Source organism: Chiloscyllium plagiosum, unplaced genomic scaffold, assembly GCF_037043375.1.
Source record: "Chiloscyllium plagiosum isolate Xiang-an unplaced genomic scaffold, Cpla_swu_hap1 HiC_scaffold_1, whole genome shotgun sequence".
Classification (NCBI taxonomy): Eukaryota; Metazoa; Chordata; class Chondrichthyes; order Orectolobiformes; family Hemiscylliidae; genus Chiloscyllium; species Chiloscyllium plagiosum.
This window is the reverse complement of record NW_028270139.1, coordinates 54435938-54456847: the sequence shown is the minus strand read 5'-3', so window position 1 is coordinate 54456847 and position 20910 is coordinate 54435938. Positions and strand designations below refer to the sequence as shown.

General features: G+C 41.6%; 1 protein-coding gene across 5 annotated transcripts in view; it reads left to right on the top strand.

The window, feature by feature from the left end:
* Positions 1–20910, top strand: part of LOC122551618 (coiled-coil domain-containing protein 149) — a 149814-nt gene that overhangs the window by 61235 nt on the left and 67669 nt on the right. For all 5 annotated transcript variants that reach the window (XM_043693847.2, XM_043693837.2, XM_043693826.2 and 2 more), the window contains exons 5-6: positions 10432–10548; positions 14322–14494. In XM_043693847.2, the coding sequence (XP_043549782.1) occupies positions 10432–10548; positions 14322–14494 (290 nt within the window). The remainder of the gene's footprint in view (positions 1–10431; positions 10549–14321; positions 14495–20910) is intronic.

The window sequence follows — 20910 nt, the reverse complement described above, 5'->3', positions numbered from 1 at the left end:
GCTTGATATAAAGGGAGAAGGGGAAGAAAGTCTTCAAAGCACAAAAATAGTGAAACATGAACTAAAGTAACACAAATTTGCATATATGATAAATTAATGGTTCATGTAGTGAACCAAAGATGAAAAGTAAATAACTGCAGTTCTGCAAATGATTAAAATGTTCTGGTTAATATGTTTTTGTTAGTAGGAACAGTATGAATTTCAGCTGAATAAACACACCCATTGACTTGTTCTGAACTGTCAGAAATTCACAATTTATTGCCTGGTGTTTGAGTGTTTATAAGACACTATAGGTGTGGATTTCTAAGATGTGGTACTGATGATCACAGATGACTTGTACATTGATGGAGTGCAACTTATCTCTCTTGATGAAGTTAAATATGCATTGAAATGTGCTCTCAATGTGTACAGTCAGTGGCACCCTGCACCTGAAGGATGCCAGTGACGTTGTCAGAGCCTACTGCCAAGGCTGCAGAACTGACTTTGTTACAAGGAAATGAGATGAAATGATGTGATCTGTCACAAATTGCATCGAAAACAGCCTTGATCCATTTATGGGTCAAAGATTGTGAGAGAACACACAGATTGCCATCGAATGCTTGGAAGCAGTCAGTGCATTGAGTTTAATGTTACAGTCACCTGACCAGCCATCTCTTCAGGTGGTAGGTCCTGCTCTAGCAATTGGCACAGTTCAGTGATGAGTGTGTGCCCCACTCATCTGGAGGATATAGCACTGATGATGATAGGCCTCCTGTACTTTCTTTGCATCCTAAAGGCAGCTTCAGCATCAGCCTCTTAATATGGAAGCTGTTCAGCTGACACTGGAGGTCACTGCTGGTCCTACTCTTGCTGATGGATTTGTTCCTCTTCAATTTCTCTGCAACTTTGTTGTGCAGCAGGCATAGCAATGATAACTCCTGCCGTGGCTGGATCCATTGGTCACAATTTCAATGAACCTGTCTGGGGAATGTTAGAAACAGAACAAGCTCTTAATAATGTGAGCAGTCAGCATTCGTATCACATACAAATGATGATGGCTTTGAGTAATATGCCACATATTGGGACAGGGAGGTCAGGGAGAGTCATGGAATGTCTCACATGGATCTTTGACATAGCAGACCTTATTGCAATGACTGCAGACCAAACCATGCTAAACTCACATGATGTGACACGTGATATGTCTAATGCCAGGCTCTGAGGACAGGGAGTGCATATATTCACTGCCATGAGATGTTAGTTAGTCAAGCAGGAGGCTGAAAGAACACAGCAAGCCAGACAGCATCAGAAGGTGGAGACGTCAACGTTTCAGGCGTAACCCTTCTTCAGGACTGGGAGTGGGTGTAAGGGGAGCTGCAGATAAAGGGGGGAAGTGGCGGAGGGTTTTGGGTGGGGGAGGGTGCGGAATGGTGAGGTAAGGATAGGTGAAGACAGGTAGAGGGTACAAACTGGTTGGTCAATGGGAGGAATGAATCCTGTTGGTAGCTGGAAGGGTCAGTCAGAGGAGTGGAAGGGTGGGGGAGGGGCTGGGAAGGGAGTCAGAAGATGGGAAGGGAGGTTATTTGAAATTGGAGAACTCAATCTTGAGTCCTCCAGGTTGTAGGCTGCCCAGGCGGAAGATGAGATGTTGTTCTTCCAGTTTGTGGTCTGATTCGCTGTGGCAATGATGGAGGCCAAGGATGCTCATATCAGAAATGGAGTGGGAAGGGGATTTAAAATGGCTAGTGACTGGGAGGTCAGGTCAGCCCTGCAGGCGTGGCTGAGATGCTCGGCGAAATGTGCCTTGGGTTTACATTTAGTCTCCCCGATGTAGAGAAGACCACATTTGGAGCACCAGTTACAGTAAACTAGGTTGGAGGAGAGGTAGGTGAATCTCTGTCTCACTTGGAAGGACTGTTTGAGGCCCTGGATAGAGGTGAGGGCGATAGTGTGCCGGCAGGTTTCCGGTTGCAGGGGAAGCTACCTGGGGGTTCGGAGGGGTTGGCGGGAAGGGTGGTGCAAACCAACTATTGGTGAAGGGAACAGTCCTTGTGGAAGGCAGAGAGGGCTGGGGAGGGGAAGATGTTCTTGGTGGTGGGGTCCAGTTGGAGTTGGTGGAAGCGTTTGAGGATGAAGTGTTGTATACAGAGACTGGTGGGAAGGTAGGTGAGGAAAAAGGGGGACCTTGTCTTTATTACATTTAGACGGGGGATATGGGGGATTTAGAGCAGTGGGGCGGAGAATGAAGAAGGTGCGGTAGAGGGCTGTCTGGATGACAGATGAGATGTTAGTGGCTGATGTCCAAGATGGAGGCCCAGAGAAACAAGCAATGAGCTGTAGCCACCAACATGATTTTCATGTTGGAAATTGTCACTGTCCAGTTTCACAGAAAAATACAGTCCAGAAGAAGCCCTTTGGACCATCAAATCTGTACCCTCAAAAATACACTACTAACGATAATCCCACTCCCTGCAAGTTTTTATCTTGGTTGTGGGTGAAAGGGAAATGCAGCTCAGTGAGATGAGATTACATGAATGGCTTGCAAATGGATGCTAATAGGCCTCTTCCTACACACTAGCAAAATTTTGTCTTGCTTTTCAATATTTAGCTGCAGAATCCCCCTTCATTCCCTCACCAAACCTCTCTAGCTGAGTCCTCCTCACTTAACTTCAGCCTGGAGTTGCTGCAGTACCAGCACTGACCACCATTTGTGGTGGCGTAACGGAGAACTGCGAGCTTCTGATTGGTCACAGTTCCTGAAGGTAGGATAGCCATCCTTAACATGATAAAGATCCCAACTCACCAGGTAAATTCCTGACTGGTGCTGCATTGGGCCTGTTGTGTTCTGCAGCTAGTGTCCCCAGGCTCATCATTGTGCTAGCAATAGGTTCCACCCCATGAAGAACTTTATGAAGAATGGGTAAACATTTGCACTCTGCAATCTCCCACAAACAGCTATGTGATGATGACCAAGTAATCTGTTTTTCTGATGTTGATTTGAGGAATAAATATAGGCAACGGCACCAAGGACATCTGAAATAAATCAAAGAAGAGTGGATGCTGAAACAAAAAAAGAAATTGCTGGAGAAACCCGGCAGGTCTGGCAGTATCTGTGAATAGAAAGCAGAATTCACATTTCTACTTCAGTGATCTTTCCCTAGAACTGATAGAAGCTAGGAAAAGATGGTGTTTATGATATCAGGGGATGGGGTGGAAAAAGTGGATAGGTAGAGAGAGAAAGACAGTCAGGCAGAGAAAGGGATGGTTGATAATAAGCTAGGGAAGGAGAAAAGCTAATATTGAGCATTGGTTGTGCAGAAAGCAGCCCATATCTTAATAGGGTCTAGGGTGTGGGGTGGGTAAAGGGCATGGAAGGAGATGTATCAGGTCCTAAAATTATTGAACTTTTGATATTAAGTCCTAAAGGCTACAGAGTCCCCAAGTGGAAGATGAGATGCTATTCTTCCAGCTTGCACTGAGCTTCGCTGGAGCACTGCAGCAAGCCTGAGACAGAGACATTGGCCAGAGAACATGGTGGTGTGTTGAAGTGGCAGACAACAGGAAGCTCAGGGTTATTTTCACAAGAGCATAATGTTCTTCAAAGCAATCACCCACTCGACATTTCATCTCCCCAGTGTAGAGGTGACCACGTTGTGAGCAGCGAGTGCAGTAGACTAGATTGAGTGAACTGTTTCATCTGAAAGGTGTGTCTAGGCCCTTGGATGATGAGGAGGGAACAGGTAAATGGCAAGTGCTGCACCTTCTCTGATGGCTTTTGGGGATGTGTTGGGAGTGGAGGAGAGATGGACAAGGGTGTCCCGGAGGGAATTGTCCCTAAGAAATGCTGACAAAGGAAGCAGCAGGAATGTGTCTGGTGGTGGCATCTTGCTAAAGGTGGTGGAAATGGCGGCTGATGATCTTTTTGGATATGGAGACTGGTGGGGTGGAAATTGAGAATCAGGGGGATCCTTTTGGTATTGTTGGAGCGAAGGGAAAGGGCCAGGGCAGAAGTGCAGGAAATGAATCAGTTATATTTAAAGGCCCTGTCAGCCACGGGTGGTGGAGAATCCTTGGATGAGGAGAGCTTCCTAGCTCTTGAAATAATGCCATGGGATCTTTTCTGTCCACCCAAACAGGCAATTGGGTTCAGCTTAATATCCCATCTGAAACATGGCAACTTTAGCAATACAAAGCTCCCTCACCATTGCACTGAGTGTGAGGCTTGCTTTTTGTGAGTGTTACATGTTCCTGAAACCTTGTGGTTTAGTAGAAAGCATGTTACCAGCTGAGTGATAGCAACAGGCCCACAGTACCTTGCATTCATTTAGCACCTTTAACCGTGTAGAATGACCCAAGGTGTTTCACAGGAGAATTGTCAACAAAATATGACTCTACATGAACAAAGAATTGGACAGATGACCAGAAGCTTGGTTCAAGAAGTAGGTTTTGAGTAACATCTTAAAGATAGAAATAAATAGAGAGGCAAAGAAGTTAGTGAGGGAGAATAGGATTGAGGGGACTGAATTAGATGCTAATGTAGTTCAGTGAGTGAAGGGGTGAAGGTGCAACAGGGAGTCAGTATGAGTTAGGATGCAGGCAACCCAGTGGATCCTGACCATGCTTAATGGTTCTTTCATACCAATTACCATTTGCCACAATTTTCTTTCCAGCCCTCTTCAGCACCATAAGATACATAGCCCATGGGATTGCTCAATAATACTTCCCTTCTCAAATACTTTACCACATTAAATTCAAAATCTTCTAGGATTCTGAATGTATTAAAATCAATATGTTATTAATTTAATAACAATACTAATTTATCTTCAGTAAATTCTTTGTCACTTTGTCCTTCAAGTGCTCTTGTAGTGCCGTTTTGTTGAAAGTACTTTATAATATAATTCTTAGTATCTTTAAGTAAACTGATCTCCAAGTTGCCCTTTATTATTCTAATATCCCTTTTAGCTTGCTTTAGTAATTTATTTTGCTCATCCTGGGTTTTTTTTCCTCTGTTTTTAAGCATTATCATTTTGGAACAACATATTTAACTATTATGCAGGTTGCTTCTGGTTAAATATTTATTTTAGGAAGTCAGAAATATTGTTCTAAAAGTCTCTATTCTCCCTTGACTAAACTATCCTTTAGTTTGTGGGTATGCAATGGTTATGAGACGGGACTAGTAATCCAGAAACCCAGGCTAATGCTCTGAAAAATATATTGTCATAGCTTGCAGCTGCTAGTGGAATTTAAATTCAATTAATACATTGGGTAATAAAACTTAGTCTTTGTAAGGATAAGTACAAAACTATTGTGGATTGTCATAAAAATCTGACATTCACTAATGCTGTTTAAGAATAGAAATCCTTAGCTGCTCTGGCCTACATGTGACTCCAGGTCCACAGCAATTTGGTTGACTCTCAATTGGCCTGTGAATTAGCCGCTAGATATGGCAAGTACAGTGGTATGAATTCAGGAAGCATATTCCTGAAAGTCCTTAACATTGATTCCAGACACCGTGAAGTTTCATGGTATCAGACCAAATACAGACAAGGAAACATCCTGCTGTTTATCAAATACTGTGCTCCCACCTCAGCTGATGGATCAATATTGGTCTATTGTGAATACTTGAAGGAAGCATTGAGGGGTGCAAGGTCACAGGATGTACCCTGGTTTGGGGTCTTCAAAGTCCATCATCAAGACCAGATACCAATGTTATTAGAACCATTACTGAACAAGTTGGCTAAGTTCTAAAGGACATTGCTGCTAGACCAGGCCTGTAGTAGATAATGAGGCAACCACATTATCTTCAAAGATAAAGCTACTTGGCTTTATCCTCACCAACTTATGCGGGTGCACCTGGCCATGCCAGTATTAGCAGCAGTAACCATGAAAGAATCCTGTGGCGAGGAAATCCTATGTTCACATTGGGGATGCCCTTCATCATGCTGTGTGGCATTACCACTGTGGATATGGAATAGATTTCAAGCAGATCTAGCAACTAGAAAACAACTTCTGTAATATGCTCTGTTTTCAAGGTCCCTTGTTTTGGGCAATCTCACCAGAGGAAACAGTTTTTCGCTACCTACCTATAAAGTCTGTTTATCATCTTAAACAGCTCAGTTAGATATTTTTAGGTTTTTTTCAATAATCTGTGGATAAAGTCACCCTAGTCTTATCACACCATAGGGCTGCTCTCTCATTAGAGAGAGAACTACTTTAACCTGAGGGTGACCACACTTCTGACACTGGGAGAGATTGAGGGAATCCTTCATGGTAAGTGTAGCTAGTGAAGGAATTGAACCCACACTGTTGGCATCATGCTGCATTACAGACCAGCTGTCTAGCCAACTGAGCCAACCAGCCCTCTAAGGGATGCAAGCCAGTCCAGTCATCTTAAATCAACCAGATGGCCCTGATATAATTCTGATAATCTATACTGTGTATCTTCCTTTCTGAATTGTGATACCAAGAACTGAATTGAGTATTCAAAGTGAGGGTCAAACCAGGGCTCTATACATTGTGATCCTTTACTTTTTTTGTTCTTTTTTTAATATAGACTGGTTCACATTTTTAAAAGGAATCTAAAGATTTTTCTTCCCATATGTTTTCATTTGATCTCTTCATGGTCAGCTGAGGTCACTTGAATGTAGAACCTGAACTGCCAGGACTGCAATAGATTGTTCTGTCATGATTCTAGCCTTACTTTACTTGGCCATTGAAACTGGGACTAATGATGCTACACTCATTCAGTCTGAGATTAACAGCTATACACCCAGCAGTGTGGTCATCAGGAATCTCTCACACTCCAATGTAGCTAGCCAGGAATCTCATAATCAGTTTGGAGCATGGCTGGATGAGTATCTGGTGATTCCACAATTCTCTGCATCACTGATGCTTGATAAGGGCATTAAGAGGTCACACATGTGCACCATAATATTACTCCATCAATATATTAGTGTTGATTGCCAGTTAACTAAACTAAGCATACTGTGGCCATGTTCTTAAGAATTTATGCATTTTCTTTTACTAAGGCTGCTGTCCTAATGCTGCAATGAATCTATTTAAGCGAATCTGTAAAACTTTGATCTTTTGGGTTTGATGTTCAATCCATGCTTGTGAACCCAAAACCCAGATAATTTCCCAGTCCACAATGGTGTTGCATCTGTGTTGCTTACAAATATAGCCACCTTAATTCAGCCAGTGATGCTGGTCTCTGCCAAGAGGTGGGAGCTATCTGATAAACATGGTCGCCAAAGGCAGGCAGCAAGCATTGATGAGACCTGCACCTGCCCTACAAAAGAGAGGAAGTGAGACATTGGAGGGACAACAGCCTGCCCACCCAGGGAATTGGCCAGACAGCCAACTGAAAGGTACAGAAACTTATCTGAAAACCTAGTTAAAAAAAAAATTGTTGCTGCTTTGAACCCACTGCTGTGCAATAACAAGTGACAGGTTGTTTGGGTTTGACAAATTGTGATTTGGAAATTATCTTTTGGCTGTCTGCTTAACAAACTCCTCAAGGAGCTTAGCCTGTCAATATTAGAGATGAGTGAGTTTCAGAGGGTCCTATCCCATGTTCTCCTTTGAAGCTGCCCCTGCATCCTAGAGGCACAGGGCCACTGACATACCATCCAGAATTGTTGCTGTCAACTATGCTCTCTTCCAGTCTAACCCCAGGGGTGATTGAAAATCCTGGCCTTTGGTTCAAAAAGTAATCTTGTATTACAGTTCTTGCTTTGATTCTGAAATGTTATTTCCATTCAGCATGTAATATGGAGTAGTGTTCAGAAACAAAATACTGCAACATGCATACAGTGTATCGAGATGAATGTTATTTTTTAATCCAGTGATTTGAAAACAGAATTACAGTGAAACACAAATTATTTTAAAAGAAGAGATATTATTATCATCTTGCAATAGCATGGTTGAATTATAGATTATTCCTGAGAGAGAAAATATCAACATAAACTCTGACTTTCTCTAAACAGTGACCTCCATAACTACAAGTTAGTACCAGCATGATGATATTGTCATGATAAGGTAAGCAAAGACCAGGGAGAGTAGTCTTGGGGGAGAAAATAATTAAATTCCAAATTAGAAACATACGGAATGTGATGAATGTGACAGAAATTACAAGATTGATAGTAAAAAGGAGGCAGGAGGATCTGAGTTTAGGGGAACAAGATGGTTGCAAAGCTTTGAAATAGTAGTTTGTACCTGGACATCAGAATCTTTCCTGGATGATTTAATGGGCTAATGCATTGATGAAATGTTGAAGATTTAGCAGGGGGATTGAGAGAGGATGTGGTAATTACTCTGGTCTATTTGAGTATCTAACTGAACCTTCAAATGATTGAAATATCACTGGCAATCCAGTAACACTGTGAGCAGCTGGGTTCAGATTGGGAGTCCCACCTTCATCTTCCTTCTCTTCCTCTTTCACTTGCATTTCCTTCTGGCTGCCTTCCTTGGTGTTGAGATCTGAAGCATTACTTCCCGTTGTGAGATGTTGTTCAGAACACAGCATAAAACATTTGTCCTTGAAGTACTTGTGTGCGGGCATTGAAGGACCCTTTCAGACCTGAAAGCTATTTAAAGCACATATTGAGCAAGTGGATAGCATTCTCAATGACTAGTTGCAGTACTCTTGGTGTTTAATGGTGGGGTTCCTCTTATGTACAAGGCATCAAGTTTGAAAGGAGTGTCCATTACAGTTTAGAAGCTGTCTCTTAAGGCTGCTTCCAGGCAAGAACACATCAGAATTTTGACTGCTGCAATAAGAAAGGATCGTGGCAGCACCCAGGCAGTGTGCCACTGACTTGTGGGAACCTTTTTCTTGTGATTGCGCAGCAACCGAGTATTGATGGAATGAAATAATTTGCAGCTGGCAAATGCTCCTGTTACTCAGGTGATGCTTGGATTGCTGGGCTGCAAGTGGTGGAACCCTGCATTTGGGGGAAGTTAACTAGAAATGTGAGCCAGAGTGGATGCTCATTATTGCTTTGGATTCATGGGGTGCATTTACATACTTCCCAGACCTGGAAGATAATTCATCAGCCATTCACCTCATCTGACTGTGCGACCCTCTTTCAGTCTCTGCTAGAGCCCTGGTAGGAGCCATAAGCGAAGAAATAGAGGCTAGTGGTGACCTTAACAGCCACTGATCATACATATCGACATGACATCTAACAGGGAGCAGGTCTCATTCTAAGACCAGCTGATGAGATACTCATACTCTTCGGAAAACCACTCTTTAGCGAGGTCAGTGCAGTTGGATTTCTATCCAACAATTATGAGGTGAATTGTGCCTCGCATGAGTTTCCTGGTACTCCACTTTCTGCAGCTCACTTCATACGATGTTCTTGCAGCTATGGGTTTCATTGGACTTCACATGAGGAAAACTATCAAATGCAGTTGTGCTGTCAGCAGTTCTGAAGTTCTCTTTGTCAACATCTCCAAACCAAGTCTCTCACTATTGGTAATCTCAAAAAACCATTTCCCAGAGGGGAGTGAGAAAAGAAGCCATGAGCACTGAGTCGGTTTATCACTTCAGCTGCATGACACTGTAATCTTTTGCTATAAATTCTAAGTGTTATGGTCCTGCTTCACAACCACCTGATGAAGGAGGAGCGCTCGAAAGCGAGAGCTTCAAAATAAATCTGTTGGACTGTAACCTGGTGTTGTGTGATTTTTAACCTTGTTCACATTGGAAGTTTTGATCTTTAATCAGTTGCCACAATGGTTCAGTGGTTCAATCATCCCTTCATTTATCTTGATGACATATTGAAACCCTGGAATCCCAAACTCAGGAAGCATTCATTTCAAATTATGGCTCAAATTGCAAGAAAAGGCCCTCATCAAAACGAATAATGATGAATCCACCTCTCCTGAGCCAGTTAACCTGCTGCCTTGATACCTGCCATGAATAAAGCAGAAATTGTTACTCCTCGTGGGAAGTAGGGGTTGGATTTCATAAATTTAATGATTTTACATTGTTTCACCAGCTATTTATGAGGGCAAAGGTTGACCTATCTACTAGGTTATGGTATTTATAGTTCTTATTTTCCAACTGGTTTCAATTGCAATATACTTTGGAAGTATTGAGAAAATGCAAAATTTTCAAATCAATCTGTTTGAGAACGCCTGCACAGCAAGATCAATGAACTTCTATTAAAGGTTCTTATGTTAATGTACTATGAAAGGACTATTGATCTTTACAACCAACTGGTATCAAAAATACATCATAAAGAACTATTAAGATCAAAGTGTTGTTCAGACTGAGAAGCTCTTTGCATGGTGATCAAGGCCACTAGTTTGATGCTTTTGGAAAAAAGGGGCAGAATAGCAGAATGCAATCTCCAAAATATTTGTAAGAAACTCTTCGGTTAAAAATTGAATTTGACTTCTTCAGTGATCCTAAAGTAGTGGCTGTGTTAATGATTTGTTTTCTGTCTTGAGCTCCTAAGAATGACGATTGCCAAACAGCGTTTAGGTGACGAAGAAGTAGGAGCTCGTCATTTTCCTGCACATGAACGTGAGGACCTTGTTCAGCAGTTGGAAAAAACACATGAACAGGTACTAATTATTCTAGGTAAAAACAATGACTGCAGATGCTGGGAACCAGATTCTGGATTAGTGGTGCTGGAAGAGAACAGCAGTTCAGGCAGCATCAGAGGAGCAGTAAAATCGACGTTTCGGGCAAAAGCTGTATTCCTGATGAAAGGCTTTTGCCCGAAACGTCGATTTTACTGTTCCTCGGATGCTGCCTGAACTGCTGTGCTCTTCCAGCACCACTAGTCCAGAAACTAATTATTCTAGTTATACTTTACTTTTTTAAATTATTATCAATCATATATTCTGCCCTCATAAAATGAGGGCAGAATATTTGTGTCCACTACCCAACAGCTCAGTTTTATCGAAACAAAGCAACTAGACTGTATCCGTCAAAGTCATACGTCTAGTGTGTGACTTGGGCCTGAGCATTACCCATGTCCCCACCATCATCTCCCCATTAATTCCATTTCTAATACAACTCAATGTGCTATGGGAGTTCAAAATGGTAGATGGTGTTGTAAAGGTGATTTCATGCAGGTTCAGCAATTGAGTCATGAGACTGGCGTTTACTTACTCCTGAAGGCGTACTCTGTAAAATACAGCAAATAACCTTTTCCCCATTTACCCATCCACTCCCCAAGCTGTTAAAATGTTACTCGGGGGGGAGGAGGGAGGTGTTAGCTCCTCGGTCATTTAAGTGACCAAGGCACGAGATGTTACTGGTGACAGTGGGGGCACGGCGTGAGGGAGACCAGGGTCTCACTGTTGCCTGCTGTAGCAAAGACATTATGCCATCCCACATGTTTCCCTTTGTGTCTGCCCCTCTAGTGTACTGTATGCATTGTATTAGTCCCTTCCTCTTCATCCCCTCTTGGCAGCATTATCCAAACAAAGTTACGGGGTTGGTTTTCACATTTATGCTGATGATTCTCAACTCAGCCTTCTGCATTTCTCTAAGACTACCTCTGTACTCCCCAATAACACTCCACCATTAAAACCTGGATCAGTGAAAATTCCCTGCAGCTCAATGTAGGCAAAACCAGAAATATTTTCCATCAACTTCCTCAACCTGTCTTAAGTGATAGGGTTTTAGTGTAATGTATGACTCGGAGTTGAGCACTCCCTCCGCCACTGATTCCATTTTCAACACTACTGGTTTGCACTGCCAGAATACTGCCTTCTCCATTAGTTCTTCTCCAACACACTAAGATCTAACCCATGCTTTAATGACCTCTTGATTTCTTTAATGCCCTGCTTGATGACCTCACCCTTTCACAGCTTACAACCAATTTCGAATGGCAAGCCTGTGTACAAATTTATACAAAAACCTGAAACTTCCTTGTAGTGGGGGGAGATGATGTGGTGGGTACTGGGCTTTATATTGGGGAAGATTGGAAGTACTGGGAAGAGAGAAGGTTGTAGGTAGTTCAGAATGGCCATTTGAAGAAGCTTGTCAGGCAGACACCAGGATTCAGGAGGCATGTGTAAAAACCCTCATCTGAATCAACCAAGTCCTCATTTCCATGTAGCTTTCTGGGAATATTTGGGAAGCTGAAATTTAAGAGTGTGTGAATGGAACGGGTTAGTTTCCTGTTTACCTTCAAGCCAACGTGAAAGCCAGAAGTGGATATTTTAGAGGTGGGTTTGGATGGAAAACAGTTCTGTCAGACTTCAGCTCTCCATCTGAACAAAGCTTGCAACGTTTTGTATTGGAATTTACTTCTCAGTCTGTCTTTGTTTCCTGCTATTTGATACTTCCTTTGAACTACCTGTCTGTCCACTCAAAATGCTGCAAGAGTTCAGAATCGTGAATTGATGATTAAAAATGATTTCATAGAACATAGAATATAGAACAGTACAGCACAATACAGGCCCTTCGTTCCTCGATGTTGTGCCGGCCTTTTATCTTACTCTAAGATCAGACTAACCTACATAGCCTTCATTGTAATATCTTCCATGTGCCTATCCAAGAGTCGCTTAAATGTCCCTACTGTATCTGACTCTACCACTACTGCTGGCAGTGCACTCCCGCACCCACCATTCTGAGTAAAGAATCTACCTCTGACATCTCTCCTAAGCCTTCCTCCAATTACCTTAAAGGTATGTCCCCTCATGATAGCCCTTTTCGCCATGGGAAAAAGCCGCTGTCTATCCCCACTATCTATGCCTCCCAACATCTTGTACACCTCTATCAAGTCACCAGTCATCCTTCTTCGCTCCAGTGAGAAAAGCCCTAGTTCCCTGACCATTCTTTATAAGACATGCCCTCCGGTCCAGGCAGCATCTGGTAAATCTCCTCTGTACCCTCTCTCAAGCTCCTACATTGTTCCTATGATGAAGCAACCAGAACTGAACAGAATATTCTAAGCATGTTCTAACCAAGCACTCTCTAGAGCTGCAGGATAGCCTCATGGCTCTTAAACTCAATTCCCCTGCTCATGAAAGCCAACGCACCATACGCCTTCTTGGCAAACTATCAATCTTGAGGGATCTATGGTCATGGATCCCAAGATCCCTCCGTTCCTTCACACTGCCAAGAATTCTGCGTTCAAATTCGACTTCCATGCATCTTTAGCACTTTGAATCGTGAGGCTGGACTCTGTTCTCCTGAAGGTGAGGGAAACATAAAATCCAGCAGAAGGCCTTTCCCCATCTACTGACCAACCCTCCCCGAGATGTTGAACTGTTACTGGGCAGGGGAGGAGAGAGATGTCAGCTGCTCATTCACTTTAAGTGACCGATGTCCGAGATGTTACCTGTGACGGTGGGGATTGGGGACACAGCATGAATGAGACTAAGCAGCTTTATTTGTATCAACTGGTGTAGGGCAATGGAGGGGAGACCCCTTTGTGCACCCCGCCATGCCCACAGGTCCATTGGAGGTATCTCACTCAACCCCACCTCCTCAAAAAATGTCATTCTTCCCTTTAACCCTAAGTATTGGCCTCCACTCTCAATGATATTCCCCCCTCTTCCCAACACAATTCATTGAGGACTCTGAGCTCAGACCTATCTGGGCCATTGGGCATGGGCATGGTGGTTCTATGTATAGTCCTGGCATTGCCAGTGGTCTCACTGGTAAGGTGGGGACAACAAAGCTGGCAAGCCTCCAATTTGCTGGCAACTGTCTAAATTGGGGACTTCCTCCCAAGAAAGGAGTGAAATTCTTGGCTGAAAGCAATTAAATCTGTTCCCACCATTTACTTATTGGGATTGTGGGTGGGCTTAAGTAAGACCCCACTTACTCCCTCAACCTATTAGAAAAGGAACGGTCCTGTGGACTCTGTAGAATCCAACCATTTGAGTCATTAGGGAGCTAGAGGCCATTCACCTATTCAGTTCATGTTGGAAATTAGGTAAGGTATTCAGAAGCTGTCAGTTGGAATAGGATCAGTCATTACAATGGGGATTGAACACAAAATTTATTTTGGATAAATAATTGAACAATCAGGTGGATGCAAATGTAGAACACCCTTTATAAGACTAGTACCTCTGGAACTTCAATTTCCCAGTTACATAAATTGCAGAATCTTCAGCTTGTAAATGACAACTGAATCTATAAATAAAAACCCACAAGTGAACAATTATACGAAGGCTCATTCCTGTTTACTGGAAGCTCACAGTGTAAATACATAGAAGAAACAATTAAATCTAGCCTTAAAATTCAATGTTTTTATAGTTGCTTCTAGCTTTTGAAATTGAATTCACATAATTTTAGGATGTTTTCAGTGAACAGTTTAAATATGTATCCAACAGTCCTGTGATTCCCCAGTGATTCTGCTTTTATTTTGCAGATTGAACGTTTGGATCATGATTATCAAGCAGCAGTGGATGAGCTGCAGGATGTTAAGGTCGAACGATCTTTCTACCAGGAGAAAGCTGACCGCCTAAATCAGGAGATTAACCATATTCTTGGAGGGCATGAAAACCGTATCATTGACGTGGATGCATTGTGCATGGAGAACAGGTGACTGAAGATTTCCTTTCTTGTTTACTTCTGGCAGCTGCAAATAAATAATCCTTCACACCACGTATGGCCATGATGATATAATTTAATATATGCAATTTATCCTAAATATGTGAGAAAAATAGGGATATTTTCCCCAGTTTTCTATTTTATATTCATTCCTCTTCTGAATGGAGGAAATAGGCAAATGGTGCTAGATGCATTGCAAGCAGTGCAGAGATGAAAACCTGAATGATCCCTTTCTGTGCGCTGGCACTTCTGTGCTCCTGTAATGGAGATGAGTGTTAGCATGCGATTTCACAAAATCTTCTCTTATGATTCCTGTAGAGGTCAATAATTTTAATAAAAGATGAATTTCCCTTCAACTCGCAGACATGACAAGCTATCTCAAGAGGGTTGGAATATAAAATTTATCTCAAGAGGGTTGGAATATAAAAGCACCGTTGTGCTACTGAGACTTTATAAAGCTCTGATTAGGCCCCATTTGGAGTACTGTGTCCAGTTTTGGTCCCCACGCCTCAGGAAGGACATACTGGCACTGGAGCGTGTCCAGCAGAGATTCACACGGATATTCCCTGGAATGGTAGGTCCAACATACGAGGAACGGATGAGGATCCTGGGATTGTATTCATTGGAGTTTAGAAGATTAAGGGGAGATCTAATAGAAACTTACAAGATAATATGTGGCTTGGAAAGGGTGGACGCTGGGAAATTGTTTCCGTTAGGCGAGGAGACTAGGACCCGTGGACACAGCCTTAGAATTAGAGGGGGTCAATTCAGAACAGAAATGCAGAGACATTTCTTCAGCCAGAGAGTGGTGGGCCTGTGGAATTCATTGCCGCAGAGTGCAGTGGAGACTGGGATGCTAAGTGTCTTCAAGGCAGAGATTGATAAATTCTTGATGTCACAAGGAATTAAGGGCTCCGGGGAGAATGCGGGTAAGTGGAGTTGAAATGCCTATCAGCCATGATTGAATGGCGGAGTGGACTCGATGGGCCGAATGGCCTTACTTCCACTCCTATGTCTTATGGTCTTATGATATTGTCACAAGCAAACTAAAATCTACAGAGATCAAACATTAATTAACTAATGCACCAAATTAATGTAAAGCACTTTTACTTTGACTAATTATTGCAATTGTGATATGTCTTATGAAATCTTTTAGCAGTGTGCTGCACTTCTGACAGATACCTAGCATTACAGGAACACGTCATACAATAACTGACAGCTCTCCAGTAAGCTCACTTCTCTTCGCATTGCAAGGTCAGAATTTCCAGTGTTCTGGGAAATTGTTTCATTGAGCCTGAATTGTCTGGATCCAGTTTTGTTTTTATCACCTTAATGACAACCTGTCTATTAGATTTCTAAGAGACTTTTTAGTTCCCTTCCTTTCAGACAGAAAATGAACTCTCACAAGCATGCTGCTTAGTGTTAATATAATTCCAAGTTAAAAATCACACAACACCAGGTTATAGTCCAACAGGTTTAATTGGAAGCACACTAGCTTTCGGAGCGACGCTCCTTCATCAGGTGATTGTGGAGGGCTCGATCGTAACACAGAATTTATAGCAAAAATTTGCAGTGTGATGTAACTGAAATTATACATTGAAGAATTGATTGTCTGTTAAGTCTTTCATCTGTTAGAATACAGTGATAGTTTCACTTCTTTCATGTGTAAATCACAAAACCCTTTTTTTTAAAGTTGCATTCTCGGGTTAGCTGTTAACAATGGTGATAGCTAGACAATATGTTGAAGGTGTTAGCCCCCTGTGTTCTCTGTCTATGACCAGATGTTTAGATTGATTCCAATCTAAAAAGTGAGATAACAGAGTTTTACATAAATTCATGCAGTTTTTGAGCTCAGAGTTCGACATGAATGTATGTAGTTTTTGAGCAAAGTGCAATGTAACTCTGAAAGTACCAAAAAAATTCACCACAGAAATATATGTGTGCATGTGGGTCTTTGTCTGTGTGTGTGTGTGTCTGTCTGGGGTGGGGGTTGTGAGTGTGAGAGAGTGTGTGTGTGGTGAGTGCAGAGTGTCTTAAATCTGTGAGGGGGTATATGTGTGGGAGTGTGTGTGTCTATAAGGGTGTGTGTGGGTGTCTGTGTGCGCGTCTGTGTGTATCTGTGTCCGTGTGTATGTGAGAGTATGTGTGTGTGTGTGTAGGAATATCTGTGTATGTGTGTGTAGTGCAATGGTGATCACCTGTAATGTGACATGAACCCAAGGTCCCGGTTGAGGCCCTCCCTATGGGTACCGAACTTAGCTATCAGCCTCTGCTTGGCCACATGCACCCCCTCACAGACTTAAGACACTCTGCACTCACCACACACACACAGACACACACACACACACACACTCTCTCACACTCACAACCCCCACCCCAGACAGACACACACACACACAGACAAAGACCCACATGCACACATATATTTGTGTGGTGAATTTTTTTGGTACTTTCAGAGTTACATTGCACTTTGCTCAAAAACTACATACATTCATGTCGAACTCTGAGCTCAAAAACTGCATGAATTTATGTAAAACTCTGTTATCTCACTTTTTAGATTGGAATCAATCTAAACATCTGGTCATAGACAGAGAACACAGGGGGCTAACACCTTCAACATATTGTCTAGCTATCACCATTGTTAACAGCTAACCCGAGAATGCAACTTTAAAAAAAAGGGTTTTGTGATTTACACATGAAAGAAGTGAAACTATCACTGTATTCTAACAGATGAAAGGCTTAACAGACAATCAATTCTTCAATGTATAATTTCAGTTACATCACACTGCAAATTTTTGCTATAAATTCTGTGTTACGATCGAGCCCTCCACAATCACCTGATGAAGGAGTGTCGCTCCGAAAGCTAGTGTGCTTCCAATTAAACCTGTTGGACTATAACCTGGTTTTGTGTGATTTTTAACTTTGTACACCCCAGTCCAACACCGGCATCTCCGAATCATGAATATAATTCCATTCTTCTACACTTCTCCACAGCATGGTACCTTCACTCTCCCTGCCACTCAAAAAGGAACTGTCCTTTTTCCCTGCGACAGTGTGAAAACTGTCACTTGGCAATTCAATGGGTTTCTGTTTGGGTTTCTTGCCCCCATGGCAACTGGATAACATCAGCTTGTTTCCAGGCTGAAGTGCTGCTCATGATTCACCATGCTGTCTCCAGAATAATCTGTTTCAACTCAAGTTAGAGGGGACATTTTAAAACATAACTATGTTGTACCATAGTAATCATTTTTTGCATGATACTGTTAAAACACAACCAATTAGAATATTGTAAACATTTTGACAACTAAATGATTACACACTGTACAAGTGTATTCAGTTTAGGAAACCTGGTTAGCATGGATGAGTTGGGCTTGAAGGGCTCTATGACTCTAACATTCTTTTCTCTTTTACCACATTTCACTACTGAACATCTCAAATTGGCAATACTATGGGACATAATCTGTCTCAACTTACCACATGCGATTGTTTGATTTAAAGTTAACTTGTGTGAATTGCCAACAATAGTTGTTTTTACTACTGGTTGATCTATTTCCTTTCAGTCTCTGCAAAAGATCTCTTTTTCCATATAGTTCTTACAGTTTTTCCAGGTCCTTAGGTAAAAGGTTGGACCTTGGTTCTCATTTTCATGATACTTTTCAAAACCTGTAGGGACTGCTGATGTTGATGGGCCCAAAGCTTACAGCTTATTTGGTCTGGTTAACTTAATCAAGAACAACACTGCAGGTGCTGGTGGCTGTGAATTGGAATCCAAGGAGAAGTCCCAGACAGTGTTCATTATGTTCTGTCCTCAACAAGTTATTTTGTTCTACTTTAAAATTAAATAATAACTTGCTGTCAGGTTTTCTTTTTAAAAACAGACTCTGACGGCTCTATTCAAGTGCTAATTGCTGATCTCCATTTTCTGTCATGGCTATATATTTTTTTCATGGCCTTGTCTGTGGGGAGGAAAGGTTTCAATGAGACAAACATTTGAATTGTTGAGAACAAATGAATTAATCTCATCCTGTTTCCATTCAAGGTTATTCAAGGTTTGAGCTGTAGAGAGAGGCTGAATAGGCTAGGGCTATTTTCACTGGAGTGTTGGAGGCTGAAGGGTGACCTTATAGAGGTTTATAAAATCATGAGGGGCATTGATAGGGTAAGTTGACAAGGTCTTTTCCCTAGTTTGGGGAGTCCAAAACTAGACGGCATAGGTTTAAGTTGAGAGGGGAAAGATTTTAAAAGGGACCTCAGGGTGGCAACTCAGAGGGTGGTACGTGTATGGAATGAGCTGCCAGAGGAAGTGGTGGAGGCTGGTACAATTGCAACATTTAAAAGGCATTTGGATGGGTAAATGAATAGGAAGGGTTTAGAAGGATATGGGTTGGTATGTCTGGTCAGCATGGACGAATTGGACTGAAGAATTTGTTTCTATGCTGTGCATCTCTGTGACTATTTGACTGTATTTTTAACTCTAAGTTCTATGACTTAACCCTTCAGTCGAATTTTCTTGAAGACATATATTTAGCCCTGCCTCTTTCTGTGCAAAGAGATCATTTTTCTGTCAAAAGAACTTCTCTCTGGCTGTTTTGTATACATTGTTCAGGATATTTTGATATTAATCTAGGAAAGCTTGATTGTTCCTTTTTACTTAGTTCATAAATGTTCTTAAATTCATTTTGCTTTGTTTCTTTTGACTTCAAACTTTGTCTAATTCCCTTTCAGCAAGATTTGATGCCTCATCATTTTGAGGTATTCATTTATTTTCAAGAATATATCTCCTTCCTTGCAGGTGTATTGTGTTGGGATTCAATTCAGCTTTTTGTACTCTTCTTCAAAGCATTAATTTCTTTTGTTTCGTCATTTGCTTTGAGTACTGTTTGTAGCTACTTTTCTAAGCCTTGCTCATGTTTGTCATGTGTTCTAATTCAGACAGTTTTAACTCATCACCACTCGCCCTGAACATTTTTCTTTTCAACCTGATGCTCCAGTATCATTATAGGATTGCCAAGCTGAATTTCTAACCCTTTGGACACATCTTTGGTCATAATATTAGTTCTCACAGCAGACTTACAGAAAGCCTGTGATGTTCTTAACGTCATTCGGCTTTTCTTGTACAACTTTGGTTTCAACAATCTCGGTGTGCTTCCCCAAAATCACTGCAGACAGTGATACCTGGTCTCCAACCAATTCATTCCCTAATAAAGAAAACCACATGCCAATGATCACATGAATAGTAATCAAGGTGCATTTTAATTTAACTTATATAAACATATAAATTTTAAAAATCCACCACTAACCTCATAACCATCCATTTTTATTTAGGGAATTTTCAAGAGAGTAATTCTCAATAACTGCCAACATCAGTGACCATGCTGCTCCTGTATCCATTAAGAATAGCAATTAGCTTCCTCCACAAAGATTTGATTTTTTTTTTGATTTACTATTGTCACACGTACCCAGGTACAGTGACAAGTTTTGTTTTGCATGCAGTACAGGCAGATCATAGCATATAGAGAAGATGATGGTATAGTGGTATTATCACTGGACTGTGAATGCAGAAACCTGGATAATATCCCAGGGACCTCTGTTCAAATCCCACCACAGCAGGTGGTGGAATTGAATTCAGTTCAATAAAAAAATCTGGAATTAAGAATCTAATGTTGACTACGAATCCATTGTCGATTGTTGGAAAAACCCACCCTTATGTCCTTTAGGGAAGGAAACTGCTATTCTTACCTGGTCTGGTCTACATGTGATTCCAGACCAACAGCTAATGTGGCTGACTCTTGTTTAATTAGGGATAATTAATAAATGCTGCCTAACCAGTGACACCCTCATCTGGTGAATGAATAAAAGAATAAAGAATACAAGGTGCATAAGGGAAGTAGAACAGAGCAAGGAATACAATGTTACAACTGTAGAAAAGATGCACAAAGAGAGGACACTTCATTAAGCAGAAAACTTCTATCATTTTCTGCACCCCGCTCCACCATATTACAAAATACAGAAGAACATATTAGTTTGTCATTACCTTCACTCATTCGGACTGCATTTCAGGAGCAATGCTGTGTAATCTTACAAATGCTACAGTTTTGTCTTTTAATGTCCAAAATTCAGAATTAATCTGGATTTTTTTTACAATGAAGATAAGATGTTAATCTTTTTCAATCAGCCTTAAATGTGGTGGCTCTTACTACTCCGAGAAGGGTTTTTTTGCTTCCCTAGGACATTTTCCTCATTGCTATCAGAATTCAACAACAATGGCTTGATATTAAAATGTTTATGAGACAGCTTATAATCAGGCTGACATTATAGCAGTTTTCCTTACCTTGGAGACTTTCTGGTCTCCCGGTGGGACTTTATTCACAAAAATACCCTATTTTAAAATTCTTCCATCAGAATCA